Source organism: Amblyomma mixtum, chromosome 3 (assembly GCF_055824585.1).
Source record: "Amblyomma mixtum isolate Tamu chromosome 3, ASM5582458v1, whole genome shotgun sequence".
Classification (NCBI taxonomy): Eukaryota; Metazoa; Arthropoda; class Arachnida; order Ixodida; family Ixodidae; genus Amblyomma; species Amblyomma mixtum.
Genome location: NC_143014.1, coordinates 157,380,850 through 157,408,055, shown reverse-complemented (window position 1 = coordinate 157,408,055; position 27,206 = coordinate 157,380,850). Strand labels below are relative to the sequence as shown.

General features: G+C 48.1%; 1 protein-coding gene across 14 annotated transcripts in view; it reads left to right on the top strand.

Moving 5' to 3' along the window:
* Nucleotides 1-9,212, top strand: part of LOC149352481 (voltage-dependent calcium channel type A subunit alpha-1-like) — a 501,434-nt gene extending 492,222 nt beyond the window's left edge. For 9 of the 14 annotated variants that reach the window (XM_089581669.1, XM_089581666.1, XM_089581661.1 and 6 more), the window contains 2 exons: nucleotides 2,440-2,966; nucleotides 5,145-5,755. In XM_089581669.1, coding sequence (XP_089437795.1) covers nucleotides 2,440-2,966; nucleotides 5,145-5,608 — 991 coding nt within the window. In that variant the 3' untranslated portion in view covers nucleotides 5,609-5,755. Of the gene's footprint in view, nucleotides 1-2,439; nucleotides 2,967-5,144; nucleotides 5,757-8,100 lie in introns of those variants that run through there. The other 5 variants (XM_089581667.1, XM_089581660.1, XM_089581671.1 and 2 more) reach the window with 5 other exon arrangements.
* The last annotated feature ends 17,994 nt before the right edge of the window (nucleotides 9,213-27,206 follow it).

Genomic DNA, 27,206 nt, shown 5'->3' with positions numbered 1-27,206 from the left:
ATCAAGCATCTTCTGCGCACTTTGGAGGTCGCCATCAAAGATCACTTGTGATCGCAATCTGAAAAAGGCAGGGAAAGCGTCAGTCCCAGCTTGCTTCCTTCCACGCGCACCGTCGCGTGCAAAAACTAGCCGGGATGACCGCCGCTGCGTTGTCTGCACGTCACCAGAAGTGGCCATTGGACTACGGGTGGCGTAAGCCGATTATCGAAGCATTTCTTCGTTCTAGCCTACTCGATCGCTTTGCTGTTTGGAATGACCGATTCCATTCACGCGGAGAGCGAAGCACGGAATTAGGGTTTTTCACGTAGTTAATGGTTTAGAAAAAAAATCCGAAGGAACGTTAATATAAGGTGGAGAGTTTCAGCGTCAGCTGTTAAGGAGGTCATGGTCATAGTAAAGCGGTTTAATGGGTCATGTGACCTATGATAATGAGCCAAGTGGCTTTGCTACGACATCAGTAATGACTTCATTTCTTGCGAGCGCGAACACGAAGGCAACAAATACGTATTGCGATTTTGAGGACTTATGACAGAAGCGGCTATGTTTACTTTGCGTGCTTACAGAAAGTACCATATAAAAAAAATTCCGACGCAGAGCTTAGTGCAGTAGCCGTTTCACGTGTAGTAGGCTCGGCAACTTCGTTTCTACCACACGCTTAAAGACGCATTCATGCATGTTATACCGATCCCAATCTCGAACCCTAAGTCGTCTAAACTGTTATCAAATTAACGGTTTTTTTGTACTTTTCGCAAGCGTTTATGGCGTCTCGAATCAGTATCGGCTGTTCAGATTGTCGACATAGGCATAGGTGATCGGCCTGAAGTGTGTTTAAAAAAAAAATGTTTGACAACGAGGACATTACTCCAGCTAATAAGCAGTGCAGGTCTGTCCTATGGCGCCTCTAAAATATGCAGCAAATAGCTGTTTTTTTAGAGCGAGAGCTTTACTGGCCTAGTCAAGCCGAGGTCATAGGCGCCGCAATTTCACCTTCAAGTGGAGCAGCAGTGGAGGTGTGGCAGCCACGTGACATATCTTCTCTCATTCCCTCCTTTATCCCTTCATTTAAGGCGCCGTTCAGGTGTTCACCGAGATGTGAGACAGATACTGCGTCATTTCCTTTCCTCAAAAAACAATTTTCAAATTCCTCTTTCTTCCTTTCTTCTTTCACTCCCTCCTTTATCGCTTCACTAACGGCGCAGTTCGGGTGTCCACCAAGATGTGACAGTTACTGCGCCATTTTCTTTTCTCAAAAACCAAACAAAACAAGTGGGTCGCCGGCGTTCATTGGGTTGACTGGCGTTGGCGTTGGCAACGGTGTAGAGTCTGTTGGTTTTGACGAAAGGAAAGGCACACAACTGGCTGCCTGGGTCAGTGGATACCTCAATCGCGCTTTCATGTACGTGGCGTAGGTGTCCTCCTGCAAAAACCTGCTTTCGCTCAATATTTTTTCTATGGCTTCGATGAAGCCCATTCTCGTAATGCATCTTTAAACACTGCAGTTAGCACTAATTTTCATCGTCGTGCTTGAAGAGTAGTACGGTCTCGAGTTCTTAAGACATTCACATTTGCTGGAAATCAAGGGATGGGCTGCTTTTGTATTCTTTCATATACTTGAACTGAACGACTTCAAGAACATCTTCAAAATCTAAAACTTCATGTGCTACACAAGCTGAAGCGATGGCCCTCTGTTTTGCATCGTTTCTGGCGCCCTCGTCAGCGTCACCGACCTGTTCGTCGCAAGAAAAGAAAGTCCAAAGCCTTTCACTGCGTGAACTTCGCCGCAAGACATAGCGCCTTGAAAGTTAGGCTTCGCTAACTGCGCCATAGCTGTGCAACAGAGACTGCTTGCGGTTTTGCATCAGGACGCTCGCGTTCTGTGCGTAGACGCGGAATTGGGGTCCAGGGGACCAGATTCACCTAGCTGTTCGCACGTCTGGGTACGTAAGATCGGTTCACTAATTGGATGCCGCAGGATTGATGGCCATTCGCGATAGGTGAGGAGACGACAACGAAGACTTTGGTCAATGCTAAGCGATTTTGAGTACGAACAGCGTGGCTAATCAGATTCAAAGAGCTGTTCACATGCCTTCGTGCGCAAAGTCGGTCCGTTGCTGGCCGACGCCTCTCGCAATCACAATGGCCACCATTTCGTCGGTATCCGTGATTGGCCAGCGCAAGTGCGTCGGCCAATCACGAGCCGCTTTTTAGCGTAAATACGTGCGAGCGACTTTCCGAATCTGTGCTGGTATGATACAACGATTCTTTTCCGTAAATTCCATTCTACCTCGTCTCCACCCCGCAGAACGGATGATCCCGGTAACAGCTTGGGCGTAGTGGTACCTAAGCCCCAAGTTCGAAAGATATCGGTATGAAATGGAATGGGGACAGAATCGTTGCGCACTGCCTGAGCCCTGGCTCCCCGCTCTTCTCTCTCCCCAGCATGGAGCGCAACGGCCAGTCATCGGAGAAGCCGTGGCAGCGCTCCCTGAGCTTCCTGCGCCGTGGCAGCAGCCGGCGGCACCGGCCCCCCCAGGCGGGGCCCCCGCCTCTGCCGCCCACCGCCCCTCCGGCCCCCGAGAAGGTGGGCGCCGGCCCGGGCGCCGGCTTGCCTGCCGCCGTTGCACGCTGCATGCGCCGCACCTGCACGCCTCCCGGGGGGGCCTCAGCCGCGCCGCCGCCGCCGACGCCCCCAGGGCAGCACCCGCCGCACTGTGCACGCGCGTCGCGCGAATCGCCGCGCGAGCCCCCGCGCCTGACGCTGCGGCGCCGCGCGCAGGGCGACCGGCCGCCGGCCCGGCTGCGGCCGGACTCCATCGCCCTGGGGCCGTCGCCGCAGGGCAGCCGCTGCACGTCGCCGCTGCGTCGGTCACCGTCGCCGAGGCGCTCGGCCGCGGGATTCTCGGACGCCGTCAGCGACCTGGTCGACAAGGTCAAGTACGAGACGAGTCGCCGGGGCCGCGCAAGAGGTACGCCCCGACCGCCACGGCTCGAGCTGAGGACCCGGCCAGGTCCTTGGGCACCCTCAGAGTTGGAAGACGGATGGAGGGCTAGGTCGCTCACTGGAGCGATGCAGCTAGGGCTCCCATTTTCGTTGTTTAGTGGCCTTTGACAGAATACCTGTACTTTTTGGCAGACGTCTCATGTTCCTGGTCGTTGGAAGCTGTCCAAAGGATCCAAAGCGTGCAGCCCTCGTTTCAGTGATTATGAAATCTGTTTTAACCAACGAAACAGCCCTACAAGCATGTCTCAATGCATTGTGAACGCTGATTTTATGAAACCTTGTGAGAAGACGCTGAAATCATACGGGCGACACCAAGAGTAATTTCTTGCGTTCAGTTCAATTCAGGGCCTTCATGCGACATGTGACATATATCAATAAAAAAAAAGTATTGATGAATGAAGAAACTTTTCATCTTTTGTTGCTGTAACAAATGTCAACTTATGTAGTCGGCACAGGGCGTCTGTAAGTTGACAGTTCTGCGATTTAAACGCTGTTTTTTCTTTCCTTCTGCAATCTCGCAAAAAACTAGTTATGCCTTCGGGAAAAATACACAAAAAGTGCATTTTTCAGGTTAAACTTAAGTCCTCCACAATAATTTCTCTCTGTGTAGGACCACACACCTAGCCACACAGGTAGGGTTCATCGACACAGGCGCGAACAAAAGTTACTTCTTGTTTCTTAGAATAAACGAAGTTGCACTAACGCTTACTCCGCGTGCCCAGCACTCTTCAAATCCGCCTGCAAGATTGATCCCCGCGATAATTATGGCATGTGAAGATGGAAAAAGTGGAGAACGCAGGCCCTTTTCCCTAAAACGTATTATCTCGGTCCAAAGATACTCGAGAAACGCAAATAGGTTTTCGAAAGTAAGATAAGATCTAATACCTATTATTTTCCACACGAAGGCGCTTTTTTTTTTCCTCCTCGCTAATATGCAGCATTATTGTTCTAATTGCGCGTGATCTAAACGCGTGTGAAGTATGCACCGAGAAGATGAGTGCACAGGGCCGGGACCTGCGTATCAGTCTTTTCCGCGGCAACGGGGTGACCTGGACTTCATTCAAACACAGGACGAACGTTCTGGTGATGAATTGCATGCATTTTTAACGCATACCGTTAGGAGCCTCGTGTCGCAGAAGAGACGGCGTCGAAAAATCCCCAGCGAAGCAACCCACCTTAGCAGGTCGCAGTTTATGATTGGCCGCGACAGGTAGCTTGGAAGAGCAGCCTCGGGCGCACATGCTCCACCGGTGGCAGCAGCTGCCATCGCAGGGCAGTGGCGCATCCCTTAACCGCTGCACCACTGCGCCATGAGTGGAATGAGTACTCCCAGGGATCTGTGAATGTAAAGTCGATAATTATCAATTCCGCATATATGGGCGTTAACTCATTAACTCTCTCGCGTCATGCCCTCCATTTTTTTTTCATTCGTTTGGGGGCTCTGAAGGAGTTAGTGACGAGAAAGCTTTTTACAACTTGTAATGGATTATTCTATAAACTGCCGAGTGCGAGTAACAGCCTTCTTTTTTCTTTGTCTGCAAGAGGGTTCTCAGCAGCATTATGGCTGCTTTGAACGTTGAGAATGGTCCCGGCGCCCGTGAGCGAGATAAAACTTACGATCGACAATTTCACAAACACGGATCGTCTGTATAGGCTTACTGCTTCTTCCAGTTTTTGTCGGTGGGTCTGCGCACTGACGCTGCGGAGCTTTGGCGAACCATGGTGGAGCGGCTGCCTCCAGTTATCGTGATAAAGCAAAATATTAACTGGTTTTTACCGCGAGGTCCTACGACTTCTGGTTTAAAGGCTTCGGTCAGAAATCGGAGGCGATATGTTACTGATCTTTTTTCACGCAACAGATGCCCTTGCACCCTCGAACGCCTAAAAAAAGTGGGAAGATTAGAGCGGGCAGCGTCAAAGAAGTGGCCGATGGATTTGTGTGCTCGCTATTTACTTGTCTGGCTCGGCCTCTTTTGCCCTCTCTTCTTCGTAGTGCTCTTGACCATGTACTGTAGATCGTGACTACCACAAAGTGGCTAGCAAAGGTTCCACTTTTTCCGTTCGGTCGCTACGGCGGGCCAAAGCACGTTCTCCGGGCCGACGCGGCCTCTCTGTTGACTCCCCCTCCCGTGTGTTCTTGCAGCGCGGCTTCACGGCGACGAGTTCCTGCGCGACTCGCCGCTCCGCGGCCGCCGCGGGTCGGCGGAGTACCGGAGCAGCACGTGGCTGGGCCAGCGGTCGCGCAGCCCCTCGCCCAGCCGTGCGGCCGAGCGCCACTACGGCGGCGCGCGGTCTGCGAGTCCCGCGGCCTCGGCGCAGAGCCTGCCGGCCCAGCGGCGCCGGCTCCCGCCGACGCCGGCCAAGCCGTCGCGGCTGCGCCTCGACGCCCGCTCCATGGAGGCCGGCATCAACTTCCCCAGCGTGTCGCAGTCGCCCACGCTGCCGGGCGCCCGCTCGCCGGCCGCCATCAACTTCCCCAAAGTGAACGCCTCGCCAACCCACTGCCCCCGGCAGCTGCCCTCGCCGCTGCTGCCCAATGGATACAAGCCGCGCCGCACGCCGCGCCGTCGGCGAAGCGGCGACACCGACGACGACGACTGGTGCTAGCAGCAGCCGCCGCCGCCGACCCCATGCAAACCGCCGCCGCCGCCGCCGCCGCCGACAAAGAGAAAAAAAAAAGTTTTATTACCTGAACGAAAACGAAAAAAAAATCTACTGCGCAAATAAACTAAACAAGTTACATATAACGCTTCGGCTCCTGTCTTCAATTGCCGCGTCGTCGTGCTGTAAAAAAAACGCAATGCCCCACTTGCGCAAGTTCGCAAATATCTGAGCTCTCGCGCAATTGCACGCCGTTTTATGCGCACAGAAAGAAACAGCACCTGTCTCTAAGCTTGGGATTTCCTCCTCATCGACGCGAACTGGTGCCTAGCACGGAGATGCGACTTCAAGCCCGTTCGTTCTGACAGGCGACACGTCGAATGCTCCGTCGGCAGCAAATGATGATTGGCCCATGCGGCGCGTGATGTTTGGCTTGTAATTGCTGTTTTGGATATTAATTTCTTCGTCCTTGCTTATTTGTACTCAATTTCGTTCTCATTTGACTAGGCTACAAATTTTGTGAAGCTTGGATTGCTCTGCAGCGCCTCCGGGTTATAGGGTTATGGAGCGTTGGTTATAGAATGTAGGACGTAGGACAAAAGTGCTCAGCACAGTAGCATGCCTTGCCGACCTCTCGCGCTAACGCAGCGTCTGTTACTGCGACACGTGTGGCATCTAAGATTTATCTTCAGAGAAACGTCCTTTACAGTGCATGCATATTGAAGTGGTAGGTTTTGCCCGAGTTTCCATGAAAAAATCCAGAAGTTTTTAATCTTCTTCTTCTTCTTCAGTCTGCGTGCTCGCGAACGCGTTCTTCTCTCATTTCGCCCTGAGGAGCCTGTCGGTGGTGACGCATCATTTTCAGGGAACAATCGAAAGCCAATGTGACGCAGCAGAAGCCATCAAAGTTACCCGAGGGTTGAAACAGAAAGCGAAATGGCCGGCGATAATGTATCGCTGTATGAGTCGTGTAAGGAAATCATGTGCAAGAAAAGCTGGCGCAAACGAATCATGCAAATATGCAGTGTCTCACTAGAGTGGAAGCTAAACGTGGCGCCAGCAAGTCGGGGTTGCAGCTGTAGCTCCCGCTTTTCAGTGCCAGCAGAGTGCATTTGCATTTTACATTGTCCGTAATCGAGCTTCGCACAACTCCTAACGCTTACAAGGATCGAATGCGCTTCATTTACACTGCAGAATACGTCGAGAAATCGCGAGTTGTGAAGATAAAGTACCGCACAGAATGTGTGCTGCTGCTTGAGTTTTTACTGGCGCTCTCATTGGGCTGCGGTTTCGTTCTCCAATTTGCCTGAAGAAGTGCGATGGAGGCCTATATTTCAGAAGCTGCGTGAAAACCGTACCCACTTCCTCGAAGTATTCGGGTGCATCTTGATGCTTGAATGCATAATCGGACTCAGTGGCGCTGCAAGATGATGCGATAATTTAGAACTTCTTGTTAGGCTAGATTGTGCATGTTGTAACAAAAGAACTGTAGCGCAACCAAGACGAACACAATAAAGGACCACACAGGACTAGCGCTAAACTTCATCTAACTTTATTCACTAACAGCGCAGCAAATATAAGGAAAAGCCAGGACATGCGCAGATACCAGTTCCCACACAACACTATCAACAAAACCATTCAAGATAAGCCATTTCCCACTTGAAGAGGGTCACAGACGTATTGCTAACACAAAATACACCTCTCTTTCTTATATGAAATGCCTCCAATAGTTTCCTTGCCTTTGTATCTTTGCTCTTACCTAAAATCTTTATCTCATGAAACTGTGGTTGGCACTTTTTGCAGTACTTGCATCTAACCCGTGGCGAATGTTCTGCCGCTCGAGAACACTCATAACACTCCGCGCAGTGCTGAGAAAGATGTGCACCACCTACGTCTTTTAATGACCGCGCATGCTCGCTTGCCCTTTCTTTGATGCATCTCCCTGTTTGGCCCACGTAGGCCTTCCCGCACGACAGCGGTATTTTGTATACCACCCCGACGCAGCAATTAGGGAACTTCTTGTCATGTTTGATTCGGCAACCACTCTTGTCCTTGCTCGCAATGCGCGCGCAGAGCTGTGCCAGCTTGCGTGGGGCCGAGAAAACAACCGGCACGCCATGTTTGTTGGCGTGTTGTTTTCTCGGCACCACGCAAGCTGGCACAGCTCTTAGCGCTAGTCCTGTGTGGTTCTTTCTTGTGTACGTCTTGGTTGCGCTATAGTTCTTTTGTTACAACAGGAAGCGATAATGCAAGCCGCGAATAAGTATAGGGCGCGGAGATTAATAAACGATTTTGGCGAAAAGCGAAACTGAACCGACGTTTACTAGGCCATGCAACAAGTTTCAAAGCTGTCTTCTCAGGATCGAAACAAATAAAGTATAGGTTTAATATGCATTCGTACAGTACAGCAATAGGACGGCGTGTCTGTCCTATTGCTACTGTCCTACTGTTCAGATGTGTCATGATGTTCGGGCACTGAGTCACTGCTTTTATTGCAGGTTGCCAGCCGAAGTCGTGTGGGTGATACCCAACATGGATTTGAAACAAGAGAAAAGATGACGCCCCATCAATGTACAAGAGTCTCCGAGTGGCGCGGGAAATTTTCATGAGGGATAGGGTAGTCCGCGAGGCGCGGCGCGAACTATCCGCTGATTAAAAGGGATATAATTCATCTGAAAGGGAGAGTTACATCGGATAGTTGGATAGTTGAAAGGGATCATTGCATCTGTGTTGCGGATGCAACTATGCAACAAATGCAGGCAGTTTAGGTCTCCATCGATTCGACTGGTGGTATGAGAAAGCGTTCAAAACCTGGCAGCAAAATGTATTTCTCATATCTCAGTCACAACAGCATGAAATATCAAGTGGCCATGGCCCCGCCGTGGTGGCTCAGTGGTTACGGCGCTCGGCTGCTGACCCGTAAGACGCGGGTTCGATCCCGGCCGCGGCGGCCGAATTTTGATGGAGGCCAAATTCTAGAGGCCCGTGTACTGTGCGATGTTAGTGCACGTTAAAGAACCCCAGGTGGTCGAAATTTCCGAAGCCCTTCACTACGGCGTCCCTCATATATCCTCAGTTGCTTTGGGACATTAAACCCCAATAAACCAAACCAAGTGGCCATGATCCGACAGTGTAAAGTCGCCCGACCCCTAAATTGGACTTTCTAGACACGTAGACCTGGTTTCATCATTTCTACCCAAACAAAGCAGCAATGCATTTAGCGTAAACATGCGAACATTCTCCCTTTCCCACCCCAAAAAAAATCGAAAGGTAAACTCCCAGGCTGGTCACGGATTCGATCTTCTTCAATATTTGAGAAACTGAGCCTAATCATGTTCTTACAAAGGGGTCAGCTATAGTTAGAAGTTACGTGCGCAAATTCTGAAAGACCTGACAAGGAGACAAGCTTCTAAGCAGCGTCCGAAGCACACGCAAAACGGCTGGATTTTGAACCAGGAAGGCGCTTTGGAGCGCCGTGATGAAGTCACCCACAATGCTATTCAAGAGCTGGAACTTGAGAAGTTCAGAATATGACTTGCTCGCCCCATTTGCCTGATTTCGCTCTTTGAGACCCTCAGTGATTCTCTGAGTAAAAAGGCAACTTCATGGACGGCGTTTTTATATTGTTTTGCTTATTACCTACTGCTAGCCTCACTGTCGAGGCTGTTGCAGGATTTGGGCATAAAATAGAAAGAACAGAAACTGACAGAAAGACAGCGCACATGTATCTAAATCTTGTGAAGTTGTAGGTGGCAGGGTGGAACATTTAAAAAAATGAAACAATATCATCATCTGGAGTACACAAGTTTCTACAAGTGCAGAGCCTAAGAGTGTGAGTGCCCTTGATTAGGGGCTCTCAGAAAGTAATCTGAGCGACAGATGACCATCCGGATGCAACGGGAGTACTTGGAAGGAGCCTAACCGTAAGTTGCGTTAAATTTATACTGTGGTTTGCATAACGGAATCATTCCCTAAACATTTCGAACAATTTATATACACCTCAGGTGTCCGTACTCAATATGGCTATCCTTGGCATCGAGATGCACAATCAAAAACGTGTTTAGCAGTCCCAAACCGCGTATAAGAACGACTCAGTGGTAGTGAAAAGGAGATTGTAAACGATCACGACTGTCCCTTTTTCTGACAGCGAAAGCATCCTGCGTCCGGAAAACAAGCAAATTAACCCCAAAGTTCTCGCTGTCAGAGAATAAATAAAGCATCTATAATGCAGTTTCTTCCACCGTAGCGCACAAAATCTGTACTTTTGCTCATGAACAAGGACTACTTTGAATCGCGAGCGAAGGGCTTCTCCAGCAGAACCCAAAAACATCCCAGGTTTGGGGAAAGTTAGTTGTGTATCGTACAAGAGGGCTCACGAAGATCCTCTAGGCAGCAAGCAGCAGAGGTGCGTGAGTGGTGGACACTCTTGGTTTAAATTCAGGCTCGAACAACTGGTAACGAGAAGGAGTGATTTGTGGATCTTCTCTGGCCTAAGTGCGGCTTTCTCAATCTCTTTCTTTTTTTTTTTTTTTGTCGGCGCCTTTCTCGTCGGCTCTCGTGATAGCGCTATCACCCACGCAGCTAGTATATGCACTCACTAGCGCGCCATAGCTAGTCAAGCAACACTCTCGTACGGAAGAGTTGTTTTGAGAATAGGTGCTCAAAGAGCCATTGTTCATAGAGTTTCGTATGTTAATCCCAGAGGACAGTCTGGAACATCACAATCGTTCAGCCACTCGGGTAATGATTGGAAGTACATGGTTCAAAATGCAGTTGGCTACCAGCGGCCTTGCAGCTCCTTATTTATTTAAAATTGATTTCACTGCATTCTCCCTTCACAGCGTCCCTGCGCGCCAACTATTCTGGCGGTGCAAAGCGCCAAACGATCCATTTTGTTTTACACATGGTTAGCTCAAGTTGCCGCACAATTTACTGTTTCACCTGAATTAGCTGTTAACCTGCGTACGTCGCTCTATTTAGGCAGTGCTTTAACGGTGGCAGTAGCACCGTGAGCTTCTGCTCAGCTTTTTAAAGTGGAAAGGCTTCCTTCAAGCATTGAGAGCAAGAAAATAATAAAAACATTCCTTACGAGCACCGAACATGTAATTATGGGAATGATGTGGAAACTTTGCAGACATCCGTATGGCTTCCGCACCTTTTCCGTATGGTTTCCGACTCCTGTGCGAGAGGCTTTAGGATGATTTCCGCGTCATGCACATTAAGTCATATGAAGTCCGTGTATTGGCATTTCCTTATGTGCTATCCGTACAGTTCGTATGATTTCCACGTAGCCAAAGTGAAAAACGTATGGAACTATCGGAATCTCCATACTCAACATTCAGTGAGGATGTTATAGGTAAATACATGTTATGCTGACAAATCAGCGCTGAAGAGCACATTAGAAAGGCCGAAAGGGCGTTTGAACACGACTCTATTTAAAGCCATGTACATTTCACGGAGGCGACTCTCCACTGCAGGCAATTTGTACGAATTACGTGCCCTGGAGTGGCTTCTCTGCCTACAAGCTTTTCGAAAGCACATGTATTTTGGTGCCATGTATGTATAATTTGTTGGGCCACAGAGCGAGGGTAGCTGGGTTTTCAAAATTCTAAAAACTGATATGGATATTACTTACGGTGGAGTTACGAGAGGTATTCAGAGGCCTGGAATGGGTACACTTGGGGATAAGAGTTAATGAAAAATACCTTAGTAATCTGCGACTCGCTGATGACATTGCCTAGCTAAGTCACTCAGGAGATGAACTGCAAAGCCCGATCAATCAGTAAGACAGGCAGAGCAGAACGGTGGGGCTAAAAATTAACATGCAGAAAACCAAAGTAATGTTCAACAGTCTAGCAGGGGAACAGCAGTTTGCAGTTGGTAGCGAGGTGCTGGAAGCTGTAAGAGAATACGTCTACTTAGGGCAGGTAGTGACCACTGATCCGGATCATGAGAGGGAAATAACTAGAAGAATAAAAATGGGGTGGAGCGCACTTGGCAGGTTCTCTCAGATCATGAATGGCAGTTTACCTGTATCACTAAAGTGAAAAGTTTCTAAGAGCTGTAGCTTACCTGTACTCACCTATGGGGCAGAAACGGGAGAGTACCGAAAAGGGTTCAACTTAAGGACAGCGCAGCGAGCTATGGAAAGGAAAATGATAGGTGCAACGTTAGGGGACAGAAAGAGGTCAGAGTGGATCAGGGATCAAACACGGGTTAATTATATCCTATGTGAAAGCAAGAGGAAGAAATGGGCTTGGGCAGGGCATGTAATGCGAAGGCAAGATAAGCGATGGTCCTTCAGGGGTAACGGAGTGGATTCCAAAGGAAGGGAAGCGTAGCAGGGGGCGGCAGAAGGTTAGGTGGGTGAGTGAGATTAAAAAGTTTGCGGGGATAGGGTAGCCGTAGCTGGCATAAGACAGGGTGAGTTAATTGGAGAGACATGGGAGAGGCCTTTGTACTGCAGAGGGCGTGGTCAGGTGATGACACAGTTGAAGTTCCCTCTATTCTTGTAGAGGAAAATGTTGTTGATGTTGATTGCTGAAGGATGCTTGACGTCTTGCAGATTCGAATCGCTCAATCACATTGCTAGAGGACACTTCTGGAGAGGTTAACTTTTAATAACAATTAATAACACAAAGGAAGATGCAAGCAAGGAGAAAACATATTTACACTTGGCTGACTCGTTGTTCTACGTGACGAAATCAGCCCTCGGTCCTGCCGAAACAGCTGGTTTTAAACCCTATGTCCCCGCCCTCGGTGGGGAGAATAACCAAACAAGTAACTGCACAAATATCCATCCAATAAATTATTGGGGAAAGGAAAGCATCACTAATCAACAATGCGGAAAGGACCACACAACCAATCAATGATTGGGGCAAGAAGGTAACTCATCGCGACAAGCACTGTACACATATGTACACTTTCTACCATCACGACTTTAGAGAGTTATGCTTTCCTGCTGCGAGCTTCGCGAACACTCTCACTTTCCCATGATGCAGATTATTTCAACGTCCGGTTGACCCAAGTTCAAGGAAAGTCACTTCAATCCATCTGTTCAGCATCGTCGCTCCTCATGCCTGCAGCTAGCGTGGCAATATCCTGTTGACCGCGCTTCAGGCTGTCAACGCACGCCGCTGCAGACATGGGACAAAAGCCACGCACTGTGACGCGGATCCGCCTCGCCGCAAGCACTTACACAACAGGATGCGACCTAATGAATTCGTCCCTGGGGGGAGTTTGACCTTTCCCGTAATCGTCCGCTATCCGGCGCCCCCTTATCCCGCTGGGTAGCGAGTGTGACTCACCCCCTTCTTTGCAGTTGTGCGGAGGGCACAAGAGAAAGAACGTAATGGGCATTCCACTAACACGAACCGGATGTGGCAAACAATGTACAGCACCGCGAAATTCACTGACACGCTCTCAATAATTAAGAAGCTTAACAGTAATAGTTAAAAAGTTAACAATTCACTATTAGTTAACCCACCTACTAGTTAGCACGTCTTAGCTGTACTCTGATGCGCTATACCACTGACAGTGTATTATGCTGAAAAAAGCGTTTTTCTAACTCAAAAAGCCTATTTTTAAAAATTGCAGAACATCTCGGGTGAATTAGGTATGTACAGAGGGCAAAACACATGCCTAGAACAACCAAACTTTGTGTTCCGGAGCTCCCAAAGCCGCTGCGACCAAGAAGGCAAAAAATAACGATGAAATTCTACGAGTTTAACTGCACATGTTTTCATCCGGACCATTTTTAACCAAATCTTATCGCTAGTTATCGCGTGTTACGCCCGAAACACGCTCAGAGCGTGTTCTAGACATGCGTTTTGCCCTCTGTACATTCCGGTACAATGTCGTCGAAAATTGCTTCTTACGCCAGTTAACAAAACCATGGCGTACGACTCTACTGGATGTTCAGTGTTCAGGTACGTAGTTGCCTCCAGCCATGAAAAAGCCGGTGAGGTAAGACGTTCCAGTGCAAAAAAAAATAAAAAAATGCGGTGAGTATACAGCTTACGCCTTTTTTGAGTATTTTATAGGTATTTTATAGAAGGAATCCAGGCTCGATGGCAGAGGCGCTAGGATTCGTAAGTCAATAATAAACCCTAATAAAAACCCTAAATAATACGCCTAAATAATAAATAATAATACCGCGCCTAAAATAATAAACCACACCTCATGAAGATTTGCATACCAGAATGGGCAAGCTGTTAACACAGAAACGGGTATTATGAAGTTGCTCTGCTTCAGCACTTAGCGAGAAGCGAGGAACCACGTTTGTGCACTTACTGGGGGAGCTTATTTTTATTCATCTACCTTTGACTTATCTGCATGTGAACTAGTTTGAAAAGTTTGAAAAGTATTTATTCGAAGTGTGTCTCATACACTTCAGGATGGAGGCCAAAAGGCGTGGTGCCTGACGAGGGCCTTCCTCCCTGGGGTAAGCAAACTGCATGCAGCATATATATTATGACCATAAACTGTTTTTTTTTTGTTTTATTAGGCCGCGGCGGTTGAATTTCTTTGGAGGAGAAATTCTAGAGGCCCGTGTACTGTGCAATGTCAGTGCACGTTAAAGAACCCCAGGTGGTCGAAATTTCCGGAGCCCTCCACTACGGCGTCTCTCGTAGCCTGAGTCGCTTTGGGACGTTAAACCCCATAAACCAAACCATAAACTGTTTTATCCTGTCTGCAAGAACCGATTATCTGTACAGCTCATGTTTCACTAGGGAAAACGCCTCAAGTTACATTTCATGAAATTTTAAAGTATTTACTTTTTATCGTTTATAAAAACCGGCTTTCACGGTTTTGTAGCTTTAAAAATAGGGGGTTGTAACGTGTACGTAAATTTTGTATTGGAACTTCCTCAACACCTAGCGTTTTGCGCACTATATTCTTAACGGCGGCTGCTTTATGAGACCCTCAATTACTGCGACTTAAGTTTTAGACTCAGAACGTAAAAAAAAATAACTTGTAGCCCGTGTAAAAGTCCTCACAGCCGGTTTTGAGAGAACCCATTACACTTTCGTGGATAAAGCACGTAACCGGTAAGGTTGTGAAATATGGTTGCGAGAACGTTTATTTTAAGTCACATGTTCATTTTAACCATCGCGATAGTACCATACTGATTTTCTCGAGCTCTCCAGCAAAGCGGCAAAGCGGTGCAATGCAGCCTTTCTCTCTCTCTTTCTTTCCTCGAGAATTTTAAGGAACCGCTGCAAGCATAAACCTGCAAAGTTCACGGATATTGAACCTTGTGCTGCGATTACAGCTCAACACCTGGATCTCCGACGTGCGCGCAGAGCCTGTCGCTGCTCCCATGTAGAGCGTCAAAGGAAAGAGGCCGGGGTGGCACCTCTCTCCCTCGCTGCGACCGCCCTTCTCCTCGCTAGCGAAATAGGTGCATGAGCGCGCTGACGATAGGCTCTGCATTTCACGCGCAGCTGTTTCCGCTGAACCACAATCGCTGCCGCGCCCACCGCGCACTCAACAACCTTTGGTACATGCGTTGCACACTCTGTCACTATAGCCGCAATATGTGCCGACAGATGCAGTCAGTTAGAGATGGACGAGGGCGCGCAGTACAACGATATGGAACGTGGAAAGTATCATTTTTTTTTTCTTGCGCAATGTGGAACCTTCGAAACATACTCCAAAAAGCGAAGGCCCTGCGGGAGTTAAAAATTCGGCAGAATATGCGGGTCAGTTGCATTGTACAGAAGGAGGCGAAGAGCAGACCGTGCGACGAGCGTAAGACAAGGCGACAAGGCCTGTCGGAAGTCTAGGACAGCTGCCCGGGCACGTCTTTCGTTAAGACTCATAACAGAAGAGACACAAAAAGAAAAACGAGGAAACAAAGTACGCACGCGGTCTAGCACCTTTAGTATGTACTAGTGAATAGCAACATCTGCCTCCTGATTCTTGACCGATCCCCCAGCGTGGGTATGTGCCATCTTTTCAAAGGCTAACAACAACAACTTTAGGTGTGATCACACGAGGTCTAGCCTAAAGTTTAGGTGTGATCAGACCTGAAACTGCTACTTCGCTTATTGATGTTCGCTCGAGGTCAAACAGCTTAATCTTCTTTGTTTCTTTGTCGGGTCGGGCGAGAAAAACACTACTGATGCACACAACGCGATTTCTTAAATAAAGATGCCGAAAACATGTGTGGTCTGACATGAACTCGCGGCATTGGTCCTACCCAGTGGAAACTGCTGGTCTGATTCCGGCGATTAATTTCAACAGGGAACGCTAGGAACGGTAAAGAAGTAGCACAGCTCGAGTTTTCTAATGAAGCTCCTAAAGGCATAGCCATGTAATTACAGCCCATCATAAATATACGCGAGGTCGGCCCGTTTTCTCGATGGCAAGTGTGAGACTTCTAATTAACGTTACAAACTGCTCGGTGCCGCATATGTTTTGCCGCCACTCGGTCGAGGCGCCAGTGCGTCGCGTCAGACTGCGGCTGTAGCCGGAGCATTCGCACCAGCTGCCGTGGCAGCATGCAATAAAGGGCACGGAGTGCATTAAATGATAAGAACAGACACGCTGGAATCCGGCGCCGACGTCGTGTATTATATAGTGCACTGAAAGTCGATGGTTGTGCACGGCGGGGGGGGGGGGGGGGGGGGGGGGGGGGGGGGGGGAGCAGAGAAAGAAGCACTCAGAGAGTCTGACACCAGAGCCCTGTGCTCAGTAGCACAACATTCTATGCGTCCTGGGGCTGTCAGGCCGCTCCAGGCGCACTTGTAGCAACGCTGGATGCCCGCTTTAGTTTTGGTCCATCACAGAACATCGGGTTCGAACTAGTAGTAGTTTGAAATAGTGTTCCTCTCGTGAAGCTAGGGGCGCTCTTGCCGAAGCGCGATGGTTTTTGCTATATACAAACCGCGACGCATTCAGTGGCATCGGCGTTAATCAAGCATTTCTCGCTTGCGATTTCACCGTTAGTCTTCGACTTCCCGCCAGAAAAGAGAAGAATTTCGCACCAAAAGGTTTCACTGGGGGCCACCGTGCTATGGGTCGTAATGGATGGGCGTCCCATTGGTGTGAACCGTGGCTACTCGTATACCGTTGCTTGAGGGCATGTCTCTGAAAGTAAAACCACAAGCACGCAACAGCACATAAGCGGTGCCCTATGGAGCAATGAGCACAATGTTCAAAGAAGGTACTAGGATTTCATAGGCAATGGCTGCGCTTGAGTGCAGCCGCATAGACATACCAGCGACACATGCGCCAGCACCTTACAAATTTAGCACAGGCAGCTCCGCTATAATTTCACTTTATTTGTTCCGCAGTGCACCGCCCAACGCTCCGCAAAAGCCTGCGCACAGCTGCAAGTGCTCGAAGTAATGAGCCTATATCAAGTGCTTAACCCAAAACTGTGTATAAAGGTTCACAATAGAGCACACCCTATCACTTCCAACGAGTGTCGTTCATTAATCTAATCTTGTCTGCTGCTCACCTGAGGCGATGTCCTGGGCCGAATTTAGCGAGGATTCCTCTCGCAATACATTCTTTTGCCTCCTTTTCCATTGGCCAGCATCTCCTTCGATACCAGAGCAGGCGCTCGATATTGCGAGTGTCGCACGCTGCAGACGCCTATGATAAGAGTACATGGTATAATAATTCGAGAGGGCAGGAAGGCAATGCGCCCTCGCGTTGTATTCGTTCGAATAGCGAGGTAAGCCATGCTGGCTGGGTAAAATCAGATATGTGGGAAAACTCGCAGGCAGAATTTTTCACCAGGCCCATTGAGGGAACGGCGGTCTTTTCCTGACATAGCCTAACTACGGGACTGCACACGACGACCGTTATGGTGCAGTAAGCAGAAATCGCCCGGTATTCTCCTGTGTATTCAGCCTCGATACCCAAACCGTCATTCGCGAAGAACTGCCAGTGGCTTTTTACAGCTATACACATTATTCCTGCTACAGGACAATCGCAGCACTGTGCAAAAGGAACAGCGCCTAGTTGCTTCATTTTCTTTCTTTTATACCTTCTTACATTGCAGTACTGTACATCCATGCAGAAGTGAATTCAAGCTCCGTCTCAACAAGCTCACAGAGTTACAAAATTACCGGGGCACATAAGGAACTTACGGGCGAGTAATGCCAAAGCATTGCAATTCTATTCCAATTCTATCATAATTATATTCAAATTCTATTTTAATTTTATTCTATTCCTTTGTAATTGGATCAGTTGTCGGTACTAGTATACTGACTATTAATACATGCTGTATTTTCCCGCCTTTGACGACTTAACATCGTTTCGACCAATCACAAGTCGTAACGGCGCTTTTAGTGCGAAAGCACTATTGGCCTCCTAACCTGGAAAATGCCGGCGTGTGGTGAAGCCTCTGAAGCTATAGACACGCGGTGCGGGAAATGGCGGGAAATAAACTAGAGTTTGAATGAGGGTGACCTTGGCCAACCTGGAGAAATAAAATAAATATTGCCGCGACAATGTTTCGAACCCGCGGCGGCGCGAACAAACCAGCTTTGCTGGCCACTGCACGAGAGCACTATGTTACCGCCGCAGCCGATCACGCCTCGTGTTGTTGTTGTTGTTGTCCTCTAAATAATGGCGCGTACCCACTGCGGGGGATTGGCCACAGGCGGCAACTGATAGGTACTTAGAATGTTAAACAAGAAAATAAATGATGGGGGGGAAAATCAAAATGCCACAGCTATACACATTATTCCTGCTACAGAACAATCACAGCACTGTGCAAAAGGAACAGCGCCTAGTTGCTTCATTTTCTTTCTTTTATACCTCCTTACATTGCAGTACTGTACATCCATGCAGAAGTGAATTCAAGCTCCGTCTCAACAAGCTCACAGAGTTACAAAATTACCGGGGCACATAAGGAACTTACGGGCGAGTAATGCCAAAGCATTGCAATTCTATTTCAATTCTATCATAATTCTGCAGCTCACTCTCGCGCTGTGCATTGCACGTCGTCGTCTTTATCAACTTCCACCTGTGCGCAGGTAACGAAAGGAAATGCTATACCGCCTGCAGTTTTTTTGGGCGACGCCGGGTTTTCGTGCCGATGAGCCATCTATGCTTTCGCATTAATATTCATTCGCAGTTTCACGTCGAGATGTGCTGTTTGCGACGCGCATTGCTTGCGAGCTTTACTCGCCATGTTCGTTATGAGATAGATGAGCTCCTGTTTATTTCTTGGCAAACTATAACCCTAGTAAAACGTTTATTAATCAGCAACCTTCGACTACCCTGTGAGGCACAATTTTTTTTTTTCCTTTTCCTTCACATCTATGCGCTTTTCCGCATGTACCCGTGCGAGCAAACACATTCGCTATAGCATAAAAGAAAAAAAAAGACAGTTTGGTGCACCCATCTTCTTGCACCGGTGGGTTGTGGAGCCGTGTTGGCCCTTCAGCAACTGCTTGCCTTTCCTTCCCCTTTCTAAAATTGGCGCGCTGCCGGAAACCGTCGCACCACTTCACGACTGTCGATCCCCGAGTACGACAGCTCTCCCAACCCCTTCTTTCGAAGGGGCCCTCACACCCACTTTATCAAACTGGCAAAATGTGTGCAGTGCAAAGGGGCCACCTATAGTGGAATCACTATACCGCAAGAACCTTTTGAAGGCGATCTGTATCGTTGCATCGTTATCAGCGATCGAAAACATGCGGTGTGGCAAGAACCTCTCTACGACAACGTCGACATGGTGCCAAGCATCGAAGCGGCGATTACGGAAAAACGCAGAGGAGCAGAACATGAGGTAAGGCTTTGCTCCGGATTATTTTTTTTTTCGTATCAAAGAGCGAAATTCTGAAAATGAAATTTTTAATTGCAACCCTGGGTTAATTTCGACCGACTGACCTCAATTACCGCTGTTCTCAATTTAATTTCAAGCCTTTCTGTTAGCCTCCAAGTTTCTGCAAGATAGATGAGTACAGGCGAGGTATAATTATCATTAAAACTTCCTGTTGGGCGAGTTGGTAGTTCATCTTGAATTAGAAATGTTATAGCGCAAACAAAGACACGGACAAAAGAGAGGAAACACACACACAAGCGCTAAAACACACACATCACACATCAGCGCTTGTGTGTGTGTTTCCTCTCTTTTGTCCGTGTCTTTGTTTGCGCTATAACATTTCTAATTCAATATAATTATCATATGCTTTCCTCTTAGAGGTACTGGTAAGCTGCTATTCACGACCTCAGAGTGCCCGCCGAATGCGCTCCACCCCATCATTGTTCTCTTGGCTGTTTCACACTCGTGTTCCGGATCTGCAGTCACCACCTGCCCTAAGTTGTATTTACTGACCATTTCCAACGCTTCGCTGCTTATATTGTAAACTGCTGTTCCCTTCCCCAACGGTGGAGCTGAGCATTACCATCGTTTTCCTCGTATTAATTTTTAGGCCCACCGTTCTGCTTTGCCTGCCTAGGTGCTCAGTCATTCTTTGCAATTCTTCCCCCGAGTTACTAAGTTGGCAATGTCATCAGCAAATCAAGCACTGAAATATCCTCGATTTACATTTGTCCCAACTCTTCCCAATCCATTTCTACCAATACCGTCTGTAAACTCGCGGTACACAGTTGAAGAGACACCGTGTCTCCCTGCTTGACACCCTTCCTGATTAATTTTATCCCTTCCCCTGCGGAGTATATGGCCGCAATGCAACCTCGACAGATACTTTTCACCACCTTTAGGTATGCCTCTTCTACACCCCTACACCAATGCCAGCTGGCATGACTGCTGATGTCTCGACCGAATCAAATGTCGTAATTTATGAAGGCTACATGCAGGGGGTGATTACATTTTCCGCGCTTTCCTACCACTTCGATGATGATGTAAATGTGGTCGATTATCGAGTACCCTTTCCGAAAGCCATCCTGGTCCTTTGGTTTACTAAAGTCTAAGGTTGCTGTAATTCTAATGGCGATTACGTAGTGAATACCTCGTAAGCGTCGGACAGTAAGCTTATCAGTCTGTAATTGTTCAAGTCCCTGACATCTCCTTTCTTGTGGGGTGATCTGGGACTACATGAAAACTGTAGGAGCTACTTGCTCCTGGAAACCCGTCATGACGGCACTGTTGCTCACAGGCAGCGTCTGAGCGCCAGAGCGCAGCAACGAAATCAATTTCAACTTAAAAGCACTGCTCTAGCTCCATTGAGAGCTGAGGAAACAGGTGATAAATGGCTGAATGAACTTTATTTCCACAGGTGAAATCCGTTTGGTGTCAACTCGAAATTCGCGGGATTCGACGCGGATTCACGCGAGGGGCAGAATATATAAAAAAAAAATCACAAGTGAACATTTAAGTTAGTGCTTACTATTTAACCATATGCTAGAGACCAAAAAAGTTCAAGAATTCGTTGAAATATGCCACGAACGAATGGAAAACAGTCCATGTTGAAAACATGGAGCTGACTTACGAAAACTGCGAAAGCGTCGGAGGCATGGAGGTATGGTCGGAGGTACGAAAGTGCTCGACCGATATCGGCCGGCAGAAACGCTGAAGTCTTTTTTGTCAACAATAACAGAGGGCGCCACCATACTGTGGTGGCTATGCGGCTGCAGGGCGGCCACGGCCGAGCCGCCTGGCCACGAAACAGTACGAGGCGGGAGGCACGCCCAAGGTACCCAAGGAGCATTCGCCCAGCCAATATAAATCGCTGCGTGTTTCTTCGAAATTTTGCGCCTTGGAACAACCAATGTGTTAATTACATTTTTTTAACTTACTCTCGACTAATTACAAGCACACTCATCAAATTTGATGAGCGCTTAGCCGTGCACTGAATAGCACTGGAAAGCTTTTTCGTTTCACTTAGCCTGTCTCCACTGGTTGGCAAGGTGCGGTTCCTTCAGCTACGAATGGAAATTTCATTGGAAAACTCCGCGCTAAAAACAGTAATTCAGCAAGGAAAAAAAAAAGGATTGGAGGGAACACTTAAGCTCCGCCTTAAGGGTATGCCACGATAGCTTTAAAGAGTCAATGCCCATGTATTCACTGATTCCTGGGAGTCCACTCCTGGCGTAGTGGTGCAGCGGTTAAGCAATGCGCCACTGCCCTGCGATGGCAGATATGGTGCCGCCGGAGGAGCTTGTGCGACCCAGGCTGCTCTTCTCGAGGGGTTGCTCTTCTCGAGCAACCCCTCGATCGCGACCAATCATTAATTTAATTGCCACCTGTTTGCCACCTGCGACGGCGGTCAGTTTGTTCACAATCCGGTGGGCCGGTTGTTAATGATGACGCCACAAGGTACGTTACGTGACCTAGCGGGCCCATGCCTCCCAGGTTGATTCTATGTGTATTTTTCGTGGATTTTTCGCTCACGGACAACGACAGTGATGCCCGATTTTCTGCGACACGAGCTACTTAACGCTACCGCTTTAAAAATTGATCGATTACTTCTTGTGTTATTTTCCTGAGCCGTTTTTATTAGGATTACAGAAATTATTGAGCCTGTCTTTACAGTTTCTCAAATTCCGACTGCTTCAAAAACAGACTTCAATGGTTATAATTGTGGCGCGCACTTAGAGGGCAGATGAACACTCGAACGAAAAGCTGCGCCGAAGACCTGTCTCAATTTATGCAATACAATTTCGGTATCCCCAACATTATAATTATGATGCAGTGAAGTTCGCGGTGCTGTACATTGTTTGCTGCATCCGGTTCTCGTTAGTGAAATGCCCATTACGTTCTTTCTCTTGTGCCCTCCGCACAACTGCAGAGAAGGGGGTGAGTCACACTCGCTACCCAGCGGTATAAGGGGGGGCGCCGGATAGCGGAGGATTACGGGAAAGGTCAAACTCCCTCCAGGGACGGATACATTAGGTCGCATCCTGTTGTGCACGTGCTTGCGGCGAGGCGGATCGCGTCACAGTGCGTGGCTTTTGTCCCATGTCTGTAGCGGCGTGCGTTGATAGCTTGAAGCGCGGTCAACAGGATATTGCCACGCTAGCTGCAGGCATGAGGAGTGACGATGCTGAACAGATGGTTTGAAGTGACTTTCCTTGAACTTGGGTCAACCGGACGTTGAAATAATCTGCATCATGGGAAAGTGAGAGTGTTCGCAAAGCTCGCAGCAGGAAAGTATAATTCTCCAAAATCGTGATGGTAGAAAGTGTACAGTGTTTGTCGCGATGAGTTACCTTCTTTCCCCAATCATTGATTGGTTGTGTTGTCCTTTCCGAATTTTTTATTGGTGATGTTTTCCTTTCCCCAATAATTTATTGGGTGGATGTTCGTACAGTTACGTGATTGGTTATTCTCCCCACCGAGGGCGGGGACATAGGGTTTAAAACCAGCTGTTTCGGCAGAACCGAGGGCTGGTTTCGTCACGTAGAACTAAGCCAAGTGTAAATATGTTTTCTCCTTGCATGTATCTTCCTTTGTGTTATTGTTATTAAAAGTTAACCTCTCCAGAAGTGTCCTCTAGCAATGTGATTGAGCAATTCGAATCTGCAAGACGTCAAGCATCCTTCAACAATTATCATCAACCCAAATTCCCTCTACAAGATCCAGAGGGGACTTCAGCTGATGCCCAGATGTGTTTTTCATGGTATTCCTGCACCCAGTGGGGCTACATTTGTAATGGCCATATGAGGCTAAGAGTGTTTTTTGGAATATATTCGATAAAGGAAAAAAAAACTATAAAGCGACCAACCTTCAGCAAACCCGTTCGCACAACACGATGCTAGCGTGTGTCATGTAATTATGCTAGGGGAACACAAACAGGTCAAAGCATAATTTGAATTAGTCATACAACGTTAATGAGGTCAGTACAGATTCTACAGAAGCAAACAATGACCGCGCGCTTTGTAATTGTCAATGACGCGAATATCCGCGTTTTTACACTCCATTTGAGCGAGGCCGCATTATCTTAGCTCAACGCTTAGCAGTTGAGCTAAGATAATTCAGTCAATTCTCAAATTATGAGGCGCAAATCAGTCACAGCTGCACGCATTAAACCTGCCGCTGTCCTTTAATGGAAAGCTCGAATAGGTCATTGTATTCAAAGCACGCTTGATGGACAACTGCAAAGTTCATAAAGTACATAAGAGCACATATGTACACCCTTATACACCATCAATTGGACCTCATGGAACTGCAACACCTTTGCACTCGGATGCATGGGTGCATTAACGGTTTGGTGTGCTCAGAGCACCCTTTTCAAAAAAAAAAAGCGAAGGGTAAAGGGAAAGCGTGTCTTCCTTAGTGTTACGCCCTTAAAGGCCAACTGCGAAGAAGTGTTTCGCCCGTAAAAAGACTTCTGTCTGGTGATATGTAAAAAGAGAGTCCTGAAACGAAGCGATGACATTCGTAATTGAAGTGAATGCCTCAGGAATCGCTCGAAAAATCATCGTTTTTCAAATCGCAACTCAACAATAGGCTGGCCATTGCCAAGTACCGGAAATGACGTACAAACGGCAGCACTCGGCACCATAGAGTTTATCACCTAGAGGGACAGCAGGCGGCACTGCACTTCATCCACCACGGAGGGACGCAGGCATGGAGGTAAAAAAAACTAGGAGGGAGTGCGCTCAGCCTCTGCAAGCCATCCTCCTCTGACGCCGCTGCCGAGGGCCCTTTTGCGCACTGACTCTTGGGAAATAGGCCCTCCACAGTTACCAGACTGCCAACCAGCGGTGCTGTTGGACGCAGGAATGTCGGGAAGATGAGGTTTTGTATTTGGCTTGGCTATTGATGGGCGTGATACGTGGATGAATCCATAACAATATGACTCCTCTCGCGACAAACCCCGAGGAAATACTTTGAAGGTTTCTGGAGTTTAAAACTATATGATCGTGGCGCATCTGCCGTTTCAGTGGCAGAATTCACGTTTCCGGCCCAACACTAACCAAGCTAGATAAGAAATCTCGCCTTCCTGGCATTTCCGCAGTGACTCGACACCACTCCGCCCCTTAACCCTTTATGGGGCGCATATCTTTTTTGTAAAATTGATGAAAAACGATTGATTGCACGAGCAGATGAGGTGCATAGAAACGGTTCTCGACAAATTTCACAATAAGTACTGTATGAATAGTTCAGCGAAAAAAAGTGGGACTTATTTGTCCCATTGGCACTAAATGGGGATAAAAAAAATTGGACGTACTTGTCCCATTGATTTACATGGCTTTCCTCACTGAGTTTGTTCTTGTAACCACTTCATGAATTCGTTCACACTTGTTTGTTTGTTGAACTTGTTCGTACTACTTTTCCAGTCATGAAACACCAATGGCACCTACGCCTTTGTTCAACTTTCACAGGATTGTGTTCTTTTCCAATGAGCCGAACTTCACCCGACACGCCAGCCATTTTTGGTCATTTTTTTTATCCTCCATAGTCATTCTGAAGGGCTTCTTGCTGCTGGTGGTTCTGAATGTTTGGCCACTCATGATTTGGCGCCCAAGAACAAACTCCTCATATGATGCTTGAAAATTACCCGTCAAAATTCAGTCGTTATGCTTCGCTAAGTGTCCAACTATTTTCAGCATGGTAATGTTGTGCATGCGTGGCTTTTTTGTGTGGCTTGCTGCATGCTCGTCTGATGGCGATGCTACGCGCACGGATGTACACGGATGGGAGATGATGACGACGACGGCTTCCAAACCACAGAGCGAGAGACTACAGCGCATGCATGGCTCGCACCGGCACCCGATTCCACCTGCCGCAATTGCGCACCAGCTTTCGACTGGAAAGTCTGGCAGTTTTCGTCGGGAAAACATGTCTTGAAGCTTATTGTAAATTGTGCGATTTAACGTTCTGAAGCCACATATGGGCTAGGAGGGCTCCTGATTAATTTATTAGACTGCCTGGGGTTCTTAGCGTGCGCCGATATCGCACAGCAGATGGGCGTTTTATTTATTTATTTTTTAAATTTCGCCTCCATCGAAATGCGGTTGCCGCGGCCGGGATTCAACGGAGCGCTGCATAAAGCCTCCGCCGCTGGTGCTCCGTCAAAAGTTGAGGCTTCACACATACATCGGGTCTTTCAGCTTTGCTAGGAAATAGCGCTTTCGCGCTAAAAAAAAAATTACCGACGATTACGTTACTTCCTAATGCGAAATTTGAGCGCAGCAAATAAGCTGTTTCACCTTTTCGATAGTGAGTCAACCCCAGCTGCGGAGTTGGTTTCAGGGACAACGCCGCCGATGCCGACACAAACAATATGATACCCTCGCTTCCGCAGCGCTAAGAACCAGGTCTAGCCGTGGGAAGGTGGTCACGTATTCGTCGACGTGCCGGGGCCTACGTGAAATAACCGGCGCGTCGGCAACTGAAGAGCACCCTATCCGCCACACAAGAACAGGGGGGGGACCCTTTCCTCCTCTTTCTGCATGGCGGCGACGGTGTTCTATGCAGTCACGTTATCTTGACTCTCTAGCGGCGTCAGCGGCATCCAGCGGTATCAGTCGGTCGCTGCTAGCGCTGGGGGGATGAAAGGGGGGCGGAGCTGGTTACGAGGCCGACGACAACGCCGACGACGACGCGAAACCCAGGAACGGACGCCAAAGAGCTGCGCTCTAAAAAAGTCGTCTGCGATGGGGCGATGGTTACAAGGCACTTCCACCGCTGACGTCATCATGAGTACTACGTGATCGGAGGCCCTCTGGCTCCTCCTGGATTTCTGCCGCGGTCACTTTTCTTTCTAATCCGAAACATTGCCTTGTGAAATGTTTGCTGCTTTCACACTAACTATGAAGTTCGTTCCGTGATAGAAGTAGTGAGCAGTGCGTCGCAAGCAACAAATACGCTTGAATTTCCCCCACAACAACATAAAGCTATTGCGACATGAAGGCGACTAGACATAAGGGTCTGGTTGTTGTAGTCTTGTTCCACTCGCACAAGTGAGGAAAGTGTGCGTGTGTTGCTCTCCTGATGTTTTCATTTGTCATTTTTTTGGGTTTATCGCAACCATTTTTTAGAAATAAGCTATATATTCACGTTTTTATCTTATGTCTCGATCACTTAAACGCTGTTACTTTTTTTTTGCAGAGTTAGAATTTAAGATTGCAGTCAGTGCTCTAAAGGCGACCACTTGTGCGTTAATTACGTGTACATAAACCGCTCTCGCTAACAAGCCAAGATAAACTGACTTTTCAGCGCACAGGGGTACCACATACATCACCGAGGGAAAAAAAAAAGCCGGCAATTCATCCACGGGAAAGAATATTTTTCGAGAACAAAAAAAAACGGAAATGGCATTCTGAAATTAACACCGAAAGAAGTCCGCCGAAGTTTCAAAAAATCAAAAACCAAAAAGTCGTACCCGCCGCGGTGGCTCAGTGGTAAGGCGCTCGTCTACCGAGCCGGAGTGCCCGGGATCGAACCCGACCGCGGCGGGAGGCGCCCGTGTACTGTGCGATGTCAGTGCACGTTAAAGATCCCCAGGTGGTCGAAATTATTCCGGAGACCTCCACTACGGCACCTCTTTCTTCTTTCACTCCCACCTTCCTCCCTTCCCTTACGACACCTGAAGGTGTCCGCCGAGATATGTGAGACAGATAATGCGCCATTTCCTTTCCTCAAAAACCAATTTACCTACCCCTAGACATAACTGTTCCGAGGCCTCACTCAGTCTATTTTAGTAATGTATGCATAATCATAGGCGCC